The 15,019-nt window shown below is 41.1% G+C and overlaps 1 protein-coding gene across 6 annotated transcripts in view; it reads right to left on the bottom strand.

Annotated features, from left to right (window-relative positions):
* Positions 1-15,019, bottom strand: part of CTNNA2 (catenin alpha 2) — a 1,116,872-nt gene that overhangs the window by 710,183 nt on the left and 391,670 nt on the right. For all 6 annotated transcript variants that reach the window (XM_023251808.2, XM_023251809.2, XM_023251810.2 and 3 more), the window contains one exon: positions 12,852-13,055. In XM_023251808.2, coding sequence (XP_023107576.1) covers positions 12,852-13,055 — 204 coding nt within the window. The remainder of the gene's footprint in view (positions 1-12,851; positions 13,056-15,019) is intronic.

Raw genomic sequence — 15,019 nt, 5'->3', positions numbered from 1 at the left:
TTCTGTTTGTGTTACTTAGAAAATGTCCTTAACCACTTGATTTTTTTTTTTTTTTTTTGCAAATATCTTGCTGCTTGTTTTCCTCTAAATAGCCTGAAATGAGGCAACAGGGCCTTTAGGAAAATAAAAAATTAAAAAAAAAAGAAGAGATATAGTTTCATAGGTTTTACAAATGGTGGAAGGAAAACTAACAGATGAAGGAAAGGGAGCAAACACAAGAGATAAGAGGCATAAAATCAAGCCAATGGTGATAAAAGAGGCATTATCTATGATAAGATGTTTAGAGAATTTTATTTCTAAATGTTTCATGAAAACAGAGAAAAATACCTCTCTCAAAGTATTTTCATCTTTTTTTTTGGCAGGGATCAAAAGTGTGAAATTAGTCACCAGACTGCAGGCCACTTAAGGGATTCCCTGTAACCCCTAAGTGTGCAGAATGATAATACAAGAGCCAATGTTGTCTTTTTTTCCCTGCTGAGATGAAATTTACATAATGTGCCAATCTTGTGCTCTTGAAGAACCTCGGGAGGAAAACAGGAAAACAATGCAAATACCTGCCTGCAGAGGTCTTCACTGGTTCCATGACAGAGGGTTGGGGGGGTGGGGGGAGTGGTGATTTGGAGGGTGAAGATAAATAATAATAAATATAACTTTGAAAACATTACTGAGAAAAATGAGGAAAAGAAAAATTATGGTACCTGTCTTTGAGTCTAATGATGTTAAGTTGGGTGATTCCCCAATGCTGGCCTAGTTCAAGGTTGGTACAGGTCTGGAGGCATGAGAATCCCCTGGAACAGTTGGCCTGGTTGGGCCCTAGTGCATATGTTTTTCCCTATGTGGTTCTGATACACAAAAAAGATTTAAGAATCCCAAGGGCAGTCAGGCGAAACACTATTTCCTCTCAGAAACAGCACCCTAGAATAGTCACCAAAAGAACCTGAAACAAAAGTTCGATTCAAGGTATCAACTGGCAAAGGCAAAGCCTTGGGTTGATGCTATAAATCTGTCAGCTGCAGCCAAACCTGCAGAGTTAGGAGAAACTGAAATCAGCAATTAAGCTGTTAAGAAAAAGGATTTTGAATCATCTGTGAGACTGGGTATTTTAGTTCTGGCACGTATTGAGAGCAGAGTCTTTCCAAGGATGATAAACTGTCTTTTTACAAATGGGGGAGTAGATGTGTAGGAAGAAGTGCATTTGAGAGAGGTGAGCTTTGAAGAAAAAAAGAAAAAAAAACAGCTGCCCTTCAATTTAATAGCTCACAGGTGAATTACTGGTTCCGCTTTGCTTGTCTAATTCTAAGGAATTCAAAGAAGGGATTAGCTATCCAGGTTCACAAGTCTCTTCTGAAATCCTAAATGTCCAGGCTGAGATGAAATGTAGCTCAATCAGACTTCCCAGGTGATATTCATTTGATGCTTTCTTACAAAAGTATTTGTCTCCATTCACAAAAAAGAAAACCCATTTTAAGCCCACGCTATATTAAATCAACTCCTGATGTGATCCACTGACTTATACATCAGGGGTTTCCTAAGTCACCTGCTCATAGAAATCACTCGGGGTACTTGCTAAAGTTAGAGAGTATTAATCCCTCTTTAGGAAACTGATTCCACAGGCTGGGGCTGGGCCTCTGGAGACACTTTCCAAAGTCCAACAGCTGAATTGTGACCCTTTCCTTGTGTTGACTTATCTCTTGGATACATATACACAAACGCTTTAATGCCTTTCAGGAAGTCATGAGTTAAGTATTTTCCAAAGTCCCCAGCCCAGCCTGTGGAATTCTCTACAACTAAAAATGGCCCAGCTCCTCCCAGCCCCTCACACACATCCCTCAGGGACTCATGCCCAAACAGCTCAGCCTAGAGAAATACTTAAAATGGCACAATTAAGAATAAGCTGCTTGGTGGGACTCTTTGAACTAAAAAGCAAACAAGTGGCACATTTTGTATCATTTTTTTTTTCTCCACTTATAGTTACTAGGATCATTTTGGGCCCCTGCCAGGGCTTTACATATAGTTTTAACCATAGGGCAATATCTGGGCACTTCAAAATAAGCCATGAAGAAGCCAAGTATAGTTAACTTTAGGTAATTTATTTGTAGTTTGGTCTAGGTAGTAGAGCAGACAGAAAACATAAACCATTTTGCTCCAAAACACTGGACTCGATGGACTCAAAACATATGGGTTATGTTGCTACTGTTCTTGTTCCTTCTCTCTCCTTCCTTCCTTCTTCCTCCTCCTCATTATTATTATTTTTAATGTTTATTTATTTTTGAGACAGAGACAGAGCATGAGCAGGGGAGGGGCAGAGAGAGGGAGACACAGAATCTGAAGCAGGCTCTGAGCTGTCAGCACAGAGCCCGACGCGGGGCTCGAACCCACGAACTGTGAGATCATGACCTGAGCCGAAGTCGGACACTTAAGTGACTGAGCCACCTAGGCGCCCCCCAACTCATGATTATTATTAGAGAATGCAAGAGAATTATTTTATTCAATTCAAAATTTTTAGCAGGCTAGACACTCTAGATCCTAGAGACTGTTAACAAAACAACATTCCCCTCATGGGAGCCTAAAATCCAGTGGAGGACCAGACAATAACAACACAAAGTGATGCTGTAATTCTATAGGCTGGCAGGTCCTCTCACACAAACACACTAATGATATTAAGAGCCAGCCGTATGAAGTTTGAGAAAGAACATTCCGGTCAGAAGGATGCTAAGTGCAAAGTTACGGAGGCAGCAGTGAAACACTTAGTTCTCTGAGTTTAACAATCTCCTAAATGAATCAAGAGAAACTTTTCAGGATGGGTTCCAGGCAGGATTAGACCCAAGAAAAGAGGCCCTTGTGAGCTTATCTTTGGAACAGCCCATCCAGGAACAAGAAATCCAGGGTTATGGGTTTCCCATATTCTTTGAAAACACAAAGGAAAAGTTTATCCAGCCTCATGGTTCTGGTGGTGATGTACAGCCTGCTGATTTCCCTGACAGCCTTGAGATCTTCCCCGAAACACCAGAAAGGCTCTCCCAAGAAGATCAATTGACGGATTGTGCTGTCCGGCTGTCTCAACTGGGATGGCCAAATCTGAGGACTCAGCAGTCAACTCTGTCAAGAATCTCTGCTCATTGACTAAATCAAAGACAGGCCCTTACTGTCTCATAACATTACTTGCTCTTCCTCATCACATTGATTGACCTTGTATGATTCAGAACCAACTTTCAAGGACTCAGTAGAGGGATCTATTTGATAAGGAGAAAGAAACTAGCTAGAATTTTAAGTATGGGACTTAGTTTTGCTGTTAAGACAGATTTTTATTTTCATCTCCTGTTTCATTTAGTCATTTTTCTTTGTGATTTGACCTTTTCTGTTCCTTCTAGAAGTCCACTGTGGATAATGTGACCGAGACCCAAGCAAAGAGTTACTACAAGAGATAAATAGCTTTTACTCAAGAGGTTACTGCCAGCACTGCTCCAGACACCCCCAATTACCCTATCTCTTCTTTCTCCATTATTGCGGGCTTGTGGCAGCCAGGACCTTCCGGTCCCACCCCTTCAAGTAAACCCATGTTCCCCTACCACGCAACTCCCAGCCCTGCCTTCTAAGATTCCCAATCAATTTTGACCGTCTCTGGTTCCTTCATCACATTCCCAACACTCTCTTCCATTTCTTTAGAGACAGTTTACACTCTGTATCTATTAACTGCCAATCTTCAGCCCTTGTAGGTCTGATCTATAATTGGTTGTTTTAGCCAACTCTCATTCAGGATGGCTTGTGTCATTTTGTGTTTAGAGATTCTGGAATCTCAACTTCCACTCCTTGTAACTTTATCTGTAGAAATTATTTGAGGCTTGGGTTTAAAATGTGTTCCTCTAGAGAGGATTGGTATTTTCTTCTGCCAGGGAACCTGGCAGCCAAACATTCAGGATGCCTTTAAGTGAAATTTTGGATACACTTTATGTCACCCTAGAACATGTTCTGACCCCAAAACTGAGTGATGGGGAGATTGTGGTTATAAATTCTTGGTGGCATGAAAAGGGGTTTGTTTTGTTTTTTTTACAATGATCTTTAAAGACCAAGACAGCATGCATTTCCATTGCTTCTCTCTGTAGGGAAGTTTTCTCTTCTTCCACCACGCCCAAATAGTGTCACCATCTGAGAATCCAGGCTTTATACTGTGATCCTTAATCTGGCTATCCAGTGGGGCCCTAGATTTTGTCACCTGTTCTTTACATACTGTCCCATTTAAAGCGCAAGTCTAGGCCAGAAGGAATATGCAGACCTGTCTCTAGTTTGTTTTCTTGCCATTTATTACATTCCTGTGAGTCCATCCTTGCATTAAAAAGAACATTAACAAAATTCTACCAGGTAGAAGGAAGAAAAGGAGGGAAGGAAAAATGAAAGATGGAAAAGGGGAAGAGAGAGGGAATGAGAGAGAGAGAAAGAGAGATTGATTGATTGAGATTGCTTAGCACCTCTTTTCCTCCAAAGAGAAGTCAACATTGAGCATCTAGAGCTGTCGTGACCTTTATTGCTCAGACTTAACTCATTATAGAACCAATACTGGGAACTTCATTTTGAAAACAAGGCAAACTGCTTTTCCAAAATCTTCCTACTCTCAAGAGACCATCAGTCAGTGGGCCTCATCTTTGCTTATCAAGTACATCCCACTAAGTTTATTGATGGATCCCAGCCAACTTTTAGGAGCTCCCAGTGTAAGTAAATGCCCTACATAGATCCCTCAGCCTACCATAGTATTGGTCAAGCTTCTGAAATTTATGCTCTGGGTGACCACTTTGAACCTTTTCAAGTAAATTTTGAAGGTTCTATGAAAACACTAACAAAAACTTCCAACCTCTAACCACTAATCCAAATTCTAATCCTAAGACCCAAGAATCACAGAATCATATTTTAGAGCTAAGGAAGAAGGCTGTATGTGTAGGATATACCAGTAATTTTTCCCAGGCTTATACCCTTAGAATTTTAGTCTGTCTCCCTGATCTACAGGGACTAGAGATATTCCCATGTTCAAGGGAGAACCCTAGTCTTTTTCTCTTGGAAGCCTAAAGGACCAGGAAAAGGCAGGCACGTCATCTACTAACTCAGACAAAGCTGTACTGCATCCAACCTCTCCAACCTCTTACAGCTCAGAGGCCTGGCCCTCCTGTTGTTTACTCTCTGATTTCTCAGGACTGCCAGCTTAGTCATTTTTCTCCAAGGTCTCAAAAAGCCCATTTAAAAGGAGTCTCCTTTGCTCCCAAGCTTTGTCAGTAGTGTTGTCCACGGTATTGCCCTAAACAGGGCCACACAGCCAGGTACATTTCTGGCAGCTCAGCCCCCATCCAGACACACCCAATGATGCTTTCCCTTATCTATTACACTCATTATCTCCAAAAAGCTCTCAATGAATTTTACAGAATGGAGTTTGTATTTGAGGTTAATAAAACAGGGACAGAAGAGCATTGGGGAGAAAATGGAAGTAAACATGACTTTCACACTTAACTCTCTGGCTGCCACTGCCTCATCTGATCTCTGAATGTTCCCAAAGGTAAATTCTATTACCCACCTTATAGCTGAAAGAGTTGAGGCTCAGAGTCTATCCACTTTGCCCAAGTTCATGTCAGATACAAGGGACAATACAAAGATTTGAACCTGGGTGTATAGGTCATTACAAAGCACAGGCTTGTAAACTCTGCTAAACTATCCATAGTGGGGAACATGGTAGAGTTTCATGTAGGAAGGACCTTTCCTGGCCAAGAGATGGCATGTGAGATTGCATTAAGAATTGACCTTGATGATCGAAAGGAAACAAATCTAGTCAGACCTATCTGTTCTGGGATCCTGTAAGTCATTCAATTGCATGTAATGAGCTGATAATAGGTAACAGTGAACATGTATACAGCACAATATACTTTTCAAAGGGCTTAACACCCCTACCAGGATAACTGCCCCATACTGTGCATTAATACCAAGGAGACCTGGCACGCTCCCATGAGGACTAGATGTTACCTATACCAGTGTTTTGTGCTAACCAACCACCTGCCAGTCTCCATCTCTTCCTGGAGCCACTCAGAGCACTCTAGCACTTGGTGGCACATCTGATCATGGCACGATTTCCCTCACCCTCATTACTACCCCTGGGAATATGTCTCCCCAACACAGCTGGACATTCTCCTATCACCAAAGCCTGAGCCAGGGCTGCTCTGCATACCTCTCCTTAACACTCCCTTGGCCTTCTGAGATCCCACTGCAGCAAACTCAGTTGAACACCATTAGAAACATAATCTGAGGGGCACCGGGGTGGCTCAGTCAGTTAAGTGTCCAACTCTTGGTTTCAGCTCAAGTCTTGATCTCACGATTCACAAGATGGAGTCCCACATGGTGCTCTGTGCTGATGGTGTGAAGTCTGCTTGGGATTTTCTCTCTCTCTCTCTCTCTCTCTCTCTCTCTCTCTCTCTCTCTCTGCCTCTCCCCTGCTCATGCGACCTCTTCTCAAAATAAATAAACTTAACTTTTTTAAAGGAAAAGAATATGCTAAGAATATTTTAAAATAATGTGTTACTCTGGACAAGTACCAGCGTACCTCCAGAAGTCACACTGAAAACTTCCTAAAAATGGAGGCAAATGGGAGTGCAGTGTAATTCAAAGATGAAGTCTCATGTGCTATCCAAAAGACTTCTCTTCCCAACCATATTTCTTAGAAGAGTAGATTCAAAGAACAGGTTTAGACCTTAGGAAAAGGGTTTGGTAAACTAGTTGTACTTTTTCAATGTCTGAGCAGGGAATACCAACTAAAAAGCAATTTAAAAATTATCTCTTCATAGAGCAAAAGTTTTATACAAGAAGCATAATTGTACAGATGAATCTGAAGCTCAAAATTCATGGAGATGAGAGCACTGACCACATTTGAAGGCACAGAGTATAAAGAGAGAGAGAAGAAAAAATGAAAATAAGGAGAAGACAAGGAAAACCTTCTCTCCACAGACATCAAATTAGGATATTGGAAATCCTTCCCTTGAATGGAACTTCCAGTCCCATTAAGACAGCTCTAAATTTCCTCTTAAAACAGAGGCCTTTTATAGGCAAGTATGGGCAACACCAGGTCAAAAAGGGCCCACGAACATTTTCAAGCATTACTTTCTATTTTATATTAAGCCAAATCTTTTGGTAGAGACACTTGTCATCAGCTGAACTGGCATCTGGGAATTCCACCCCCTCTTCTACATAGTAACTGAAAGGACAGAAATGAGAAGGCCTACATAAAACTGGAAGCAGTTTATATGTGTAATTAGCAACTAGCCTTATTAAGTGATAACAGCTACTCAGCCTTTCTTCTATCTCCCCACCGGAGAGATATTTGGCAGCATAAGAATTTCTATGACAAAGTTATCTTTCTGATGGCACTCCTTTTAGAAGCTTTCAAGGCCTTCTCTGGGACCCTAGATCAAATCCAACTACTGAACTTGCCTGCTGGTTGTCCTAGACCCCTCTCTGCAGTACTATCTATAGCCAACTTAGGGAAACTCTGATAAATGAAAAGCAAGGTTATACAGAAAAACCAACACAATAAAGAACAAAAAAATACACCTATGAGAAGTTTAAGTAAAACCTCAAAGGCATTTAAAATGTCTTCACATACCAAAGTTTCACTGTATGAAATTCTCAGCGATCCCTTTAAAGCACCTAAACTGTAAAGCTGTGCCACCTCACTGTCTCACTGTTACCTCGGTTGTACTTTAGGTCTAGAGCAATATTCTATGCTGCCAGCATGAAAAGGCTTCCCTACTTCTCTTTCCCAACACTCTTCTATAAGACATACTGTCAGAACGAATTGCTTCACAATGAATTATTACATATTTACATAATAAAATGTTAAGCAGCCAGTAAACCTAAGGTTAGAGAATGTTTACTGATATGGTAACATATTCACAAAACATTAAGAAAATAGATTACAAAATACCATACACAACGACTCTATTTTTTTTTAACTCAAGGTATAATATGCCTATGTGTTTCTCCGTGTGTGTACAAATGTGTCACTATTGAAGTTTAAAAACATTGGAAAGACATATGCAAAATTGCTCACAATGATTATATTTAGGGGTGACAGCTTAAATACTTTTTTTTCTTTTTTATCATCTACAATAAACATACATTTCTCTTGCATCTGCATCATTAGAAAACAAACCACAACAAAACAGCATACAAGCTCACTATTTTCAGAGTTCCCTCCACTCTGGATATCACTTCACGTGTTACTAATATACTTTTGAATTCTGGAGCCTTGGTAATGGTATAGGACCTAGTTTGGGTGGAGCATGAACTTTTCAGACCTCATTTCAGACTTCACCCCTCACAAACTGGACCCACTGGGAACCCTCTTTACAATAAATTCTACTCTTTGGCAAAGGCTAAGACAATGATTCTTCAGACACTTGTAAGATGTATATACACTCCCACATCAGCTTTTAACATGTGCATTACATTAGTGGTTTACAAATTATCCTCAGGGATCCACTTAGGTACCTTGGGAGGTTTGAAAAAAGTTGGATTCAAGTATTTGGTAAAAATATATCATTTTAACTACTTATAAAAATACAATTAAAAAATAACCTGACACATTTTAACACAGCAGAGACAAGTCATTACTTTATGCCACCTGATTCTCTGCCATCATTATGCAATTAAACTTTGATGGTTTAAAAAAATGATAGTTCGGCATTAGTCTTAAAAACAATTTAAAGCAACACAGAGTGTCCATGCATGTCAAACTGAACCAGACCACACAGCACCACAACACACAAAGTCCAGGCACATATGATCATCACATATTCTCACCGAAACCTACCAGCAAATGGTGCACAGATAAGTAATGGTTTAACACATCTCTCTATTGTTCCGCACTTAGGTTTAGTAGTGAAACTACTATACTTTGCTAGTCTTTTATAAGAATGTGAGTAGTTGGATATTTTTGGTGATACAACTTTGAAACAAAATTTTTCTACTTCGCTCCCTTTCCAAATGCAATCTGTCTAGCAAAGTATCCAGGCATTGCAAAGTGAGCTCTTTACAAATGGTTACACCTGAGAAAATCGGAATTTTCTGTGCAAGCAAAGCCAGATGAACATACCAACTAAAGATACCACACAGGGTGGCTGTGAGAGCCGCAACTGCCATTCACACGGATCGATGTCCATTTTGTGTTCATAAAACAGACACATTTCTTCCCAACACTCTCCAAATGAATTCCCATTCCATTCAAGTGAAAGTCAAATTCCATGGAATGCAGCACAAGCCCTGGGTAGTCAGACACATTGTAACCTTGCAGAACCGCTTTCTGCTGGCCCCACTCATTCTTAACAACCATGATGGTGGGCCCATGAAGGTTCCTTGGCACCTGCTCCCAAGGTGTTTAATCTTGCTGTTACTTTCACTTCAAATGCTCTTTGCTCCCTCACCTCCAGAAGGTCTTCGAACAAAAGTATCTGCTCAATGAACACTTTCCAGGCCATCCTTATTTACAGCCATACCCATGCTCTCTCTCCCTGTTTTACGTTCTCCTGTGTCACTTGTCATCATCTGAGAGGGCCTTGGTGCAAATTATTGTCTCCCCCAACTAGAGGGTAGAGAACAGAGAATTTTGTCTATTTTATTCCCTTCTATAAGCCAGGAACTTAGAACAGCGCCTGGCCCAAAGTAGCCAAAACACATTTGTTGAATGGATATAATATTTGAATCCACCATAAAATCCTTATCAATAAAATACCATGTCTAATTGTTGCCTATCTTAGGACCACTTTTAAGATTTTTTAATTAAAAAAATTTACTGCCACAGGAAAAAAAAAACTGTCTAAAATTGTAAGTTACAGGGAAAAGTTTATGTCTTCATTATAATTTGGCACTATTTATAGTACTCAGCATAATACTCCAAGCACCACTCTGATGGCACTCATCCAAAGGCCACACATCTTTTGGAGAAAGAGTCATTATCAGTCTTCAAATATGAACAAATACGTTCTATTTAAAGGAGGATTCTTTAAAGAACCTTCTCATTTGGGCTTACATCACCAACTTGACAAAACAAGGCGACGCAGGGCTTTTATTTTCTATCACAGCCATACTCTGTGACCATAATTTTTGCCACACGCATCTGTTTACCCAGTGCTTTTTTTCTCTTACCAGTTTCTCTGAAGTGCCTGATTTTTGTTACATCTTCAAATCACACACACACACACACACACACACACACACACACACACACACACACCAATTTGTATATACCTTTGTGAAAATAGCTAACGCACAATGCTAGCTCCTGAGCTCCATGGAACCCATGGCACATGGCCCATGCAGACACCTTCCCCTAATCACTTAGTACACAGCTCTCCCTCCCAGTCTCCATCTCCCTGCACTGGATATGGCTCGGCATTTCCGAAATTCTAGAACAGCTTTGCCTACAGGTGAGCTTCACAAGTTGAATGTTCATCAGTGAAAGATCAGGACATTTTTAGAATCCTCAAGTCTCAGTTATGCTCATTTTTAAACCTTCTCTTCTCCATGTAATAAATACTTTATCCTAATGCTATTGTTTAGCTCATTAAGATGAAAATCTGCAGAGTGATAATTTGATAATACATTTACTCCCAGAGCTCACAAACGTTAAAAAGAAGTGTCTTATAACCAACAGCCTAGGCACCACTAATTTACTGGTTACTGTTAAATACAACAGACTTGCCAGTCGAGGCATAGAGGTGCATGTGGGGTTTATAGTCCTATATGCCATACCCAAACATAAATTGGTATTTTCAAAGTAGAAATGAGAGCACTGGGGAGATATATAAAGCCGATGCAGCTGCATCCAGTTCTACCTGGAAATCACCAAAGAAGCGTGAAGTTACACAGTTTACATCAAAGTCAATAGGAGGTATTTTAGCTCAAGGCTTTGATCCTGATGGTTCAAAGTGAAGAGAATTTGCACACATTGAAATTTAAGCACTAAACCCGCCCATGTATTATCTGTAACCATATCAAAGTAGAAACCAAGTTTTCATAACACAAAATACAAAACATTCCTGTATCACAAGGTTGTGAAGAGAAAAACAAGCACCTAGAGTCAATAAAATACAAAAATCCATAGCTCTGCTGATCTATAGGAGTTTACACTGAAAGAAAAAAACTTCTACTTCACAGGATTCTAGACACCAACCTGAAAATTGCATGTCACTTCTCAATCAATTCTCGTTTAGTCACGTTGTGATTACTATTCACAGGAATATACTTTTTTTCCCCTGAATTATTCATATTGACATCTTAAGCATCACTGTGATCTCTGTTTCTACTTCTTCTTGGGCAATAATTCTTCACGGATAGAAATACCAGTATGCCTTACTATAAACCAAATTCCATATGCAAGTAAGTAACCTACCACTATTCTGTTAAAAACAACAAACATAGAGTCCCAGATTTTATAAGCATTCTTTCTTTTTAAATCCACTATTCAAAAAATTCACTCAGCATAGGAGACAGTGGCAGTCAATATTTCTAGCTTTACTCAGCGTAGCACCCATAAACCAAAGTCGCAGAAAGTATTGGCCATCCATTGTCATATGGAGAAATCCTCATAAGCATCCACATTAGACATCCATACCTTATTCTTTGTGTGCTGGAAAGGGGCAAGTCTTCCCAAATCAAAGAATCTGAAGGTTGATGGAAAGGAGACAGATTTTTGGTTTTCAGGTTGTAGGACATTCTACATCTTTTTGTTTTCTAGGTCAAAGCTCTCTGGAGTCTGGCAGGAGCAGACAGTTCCTGTCAATGCTGACTCCTGGCTCTACCCGTAGGCTGCAGGTCAGCAGGGTTGGGGGCAGGTAATAAGAAGTATTGGGCTGGAGAGAGGCCAGGGTTGACTGCATTGTCTCAGTGCTGCCTCATGGTGCTCCAACAGGACCCAGCATGGGCTTCAAGAGCCATGAGCAGATTTCCAGTGTCCCTGCTCCCTGCTTGACCACCATACAGAGCATTCCTTCAACATGTGATGTCAAGACCTCACTGTACCTACATTTTGCCACTTTGTGCTGAATTCTCTCGAACCTAGGAGTCCAGGACAGGAGAAACTCCAGATCATTCATGGTGTAAGCAGTGGGCACCACCCACATAATTTTAGCTGAATGAAGGTAGCAAATCAATACAAACATAATTCAGTGCCTTTCACAACCAAGAATATGGATTTCATCTTCTCTGCATAGTTTTCAGGTCTGTAGCGACCATCCCACTTTACAACTGTAGGAGAGGACAGCTACTGCCTGTGCTGCAAAATCGCTGGATATCACTAATACCCATTTGAAGGCCTAGAGATGGATTCTCATAAGGACTTCCAGCTGCACAATGAATCAATACTTCCTCCACGTTGCATTGCCACTGGAACCTTTCCACCTAAACCAAGCCTGTATAAACATTTGATAACCTATTTTGCTTACCAATGCCTCCTAAGGACGACGATGAGTATCTATAGCCACCCTTTGTACAGGAGGACTTCATTAGATCCTCAGTCATTTCCATCCACCATCCTTTTTTTATCGATTGCCATCTTACCTCAATCCAGGGTCAGCCATCAAAATGACCACAAAATCATTCAAGTAAACAGCCAAAGTTTTCACAAGTCTCTTCCACCACTCTCTTCCCTGCTAACAGTGCATCCTGAGCTGAGCTCAGGACACTACCCTCCCTAAGTGGTTCTTCAGTCTCACCTGACTCTCTCCAGAAAACACCTGTTTTCCTCTTCCTGCTATGCACGCTTTCCTAAACGCCACCAGACGGTGCCCAAACCCACCAGACGTGGAGCCCCACAGCCCGGGACTTACGTTGTTCATGTACTCGCTGAGCAGGTCCTGGAGCGCCTGCCGGACGGCGTTGCACTCGGCCACGATCCTCTCGCGCCGGTCATCACGTGTGCAGGACGAGTCTGCCATGAGCGCCGCGCCACTGATGATGCTCTCCAGCCTCTCCTCTAGGGACGGCCGGAACCTGGCCTCGCTGAACGTCATGGGGTCCAGGATTATCTTATTCTGAAAGCAGCACCATGAAAGAATTAGAGAAGAGATGACTGCCTTTGCACACTGTTTTCTAAACCAGAAATATCCAAGGCAAGACTCTCCATAGAGAAGTAGCTGGTTGCGTTGAGAGACACCAAGGTGGCCTTGACCAAGTAGCAACTGTCTGTAAGAGACTCTCCCCTAAATCTAATCTTCAGGGAGAAAACAGCACATCTTATTTCAAGAACATGTTCTTGGAAAAGGCTATCCTCAATCAAAGAGTTTTCAAATAAGATTGTGACACGGGTTTTTGTTTTTTTGTTTTTGTTTTTTTTGTTTTGTTTTGTTTTTTTTACATGCATAGCCTTCAGGGAAAGCAAACTTTATTGCAGCACTTTGAAGGATTAAGGGAAGATTTTAAAGGCCCAGAGCTGAACATGATTTGTAATCAATAACTTAAAGATGCATTAATGGTGACTAGTGTACATGTTCTATCTACTTCATGAGAAGTGGGGAATCCCAACAAAGGAAGCCTTGTGAAACCTTGGCAAATAGCATCCAATGGACAGACACTGTATAGGTTACTTCCCACTAGACATGAACATATTTTGTATAAAAAACTAGTGTTCTAGAAAAAGCTTCATTGTACGTATGTGGAATTTGTCACAATTAACTGACAGCATCATGATGGAGACACTAGCATGTTCTGAAGGAGCCTACCTAAGGGGAAAATAGAGATACTTCTTTACACGAAAGTGTTGCAGAGAATTTAAGCTTCACTTTGCCCCTGCTAAGCCTGAGGAGCTTGGAAACACCTAAGTGGGGATATCCAGTGGTGGACAGAAATATGTATCCAGAATTCAAGAGACAGATTAACCTGTATGAGGACCTGGGAATCATTAGGGTTATCGGGACACAAGGCAGTAACTGACATACTAATAATGTGAATAGAATAATAAAACCAAATAAGACCCAATGAGTACCAATTTCTGGGGCGTGCAGAAGGATGGGAGTCAATAAAGGAGATCATAGAGGCCCCTGGGTGGCTCAGTCGGTTGAGCGTCTGACTTCGGCTCAGGTCATGATCTAACAGTTCATGGGTTCAATCCCCGCATCGGGCTCTGTGCCGACAGCTGAGAGCCTGGAGCTTGCTTTGGATTCTGTGTCTCCCTCTCTCTCTGCCCCTCTCCTGCTCACACGGTCTCAAAAAATAAATAAAAACGTTAAAAAAGAATTTTAAAAAAAGGAGATCAAAGATAGAGAAATAGCAGAACCTGGAGAATATTATTCTCAGCAAGTCAAGGGAGTGGAGAGACATGAAACGTGTGATAACAACATGAAATAGACGCAAAGCGGACTTTTCCCAATGGTTGGTTTCCACTGGGGACCCCTTTTCTGCTCAGAACAAGGAAGATCATTCTAACAACGTTAAGTAGAGTGCAAAGACCTGCTGTAGCAAATGGTATGCTCACGTTCACTGGAGATGCACACTCAGAGGTCCAAGGACTGGAGTGGTGGTAATGGAGTCAATGGTCTAACGACCCTAGGATCCTATGGCAGGACTGCCATTTCATTGCTATGTCCTTTGATCACATAATTCCTTAAATGTTCGTCAAATTTTAAAAACTCATATAGCCTACTAGAGTGCTTAGTGCTAAAAAGACAGTGGAGACTATGAAAGACACTTGTGTGATTTTCTTCTAAAGGAATATAAAATAATTGCTTAGTTTTTCCTAAATAAGTTTGACTATGTGCTCTGGTAAAGTGTGCCCTGACCCTCCAAAGTATCCTAAGGTAGTTGCTGAAATTTGTGCTCAACACATCGGTGGCTCTGACTCTCTGATTCCTGTTATAAAGGAAGATGCTGTCAGCACAAAGGCTAGGAGGTCCTGAGGAATGAGTGCAAGCAGGTGGTGACTTGGAAGAACGAAGCATCCACTAGACAGAGACAAGGTCTGAGGTCCCCTGGCATCTTGGATTTCCTAGGTAATTACTCA

This window comes from Felis catus, chromosome A3 (genome assembly GCF_018350175.1).
Source record: "Felis catus isolate Fca126 chromosome A3, F.catus_Fca126_mat1.0, whole genome shotgun sequence".
Classification (NCBI taxonomy): Eukaryota; Metazoa; Chordata; class Mammalia; order Carnivora; family Felidae; genus Felis; species Felis catus.
The sequence above is the reverse complement of the archived record's forward strand: the minus strand, read 5'-3'. Positions and strand labels throughout refer to the sequence as shown.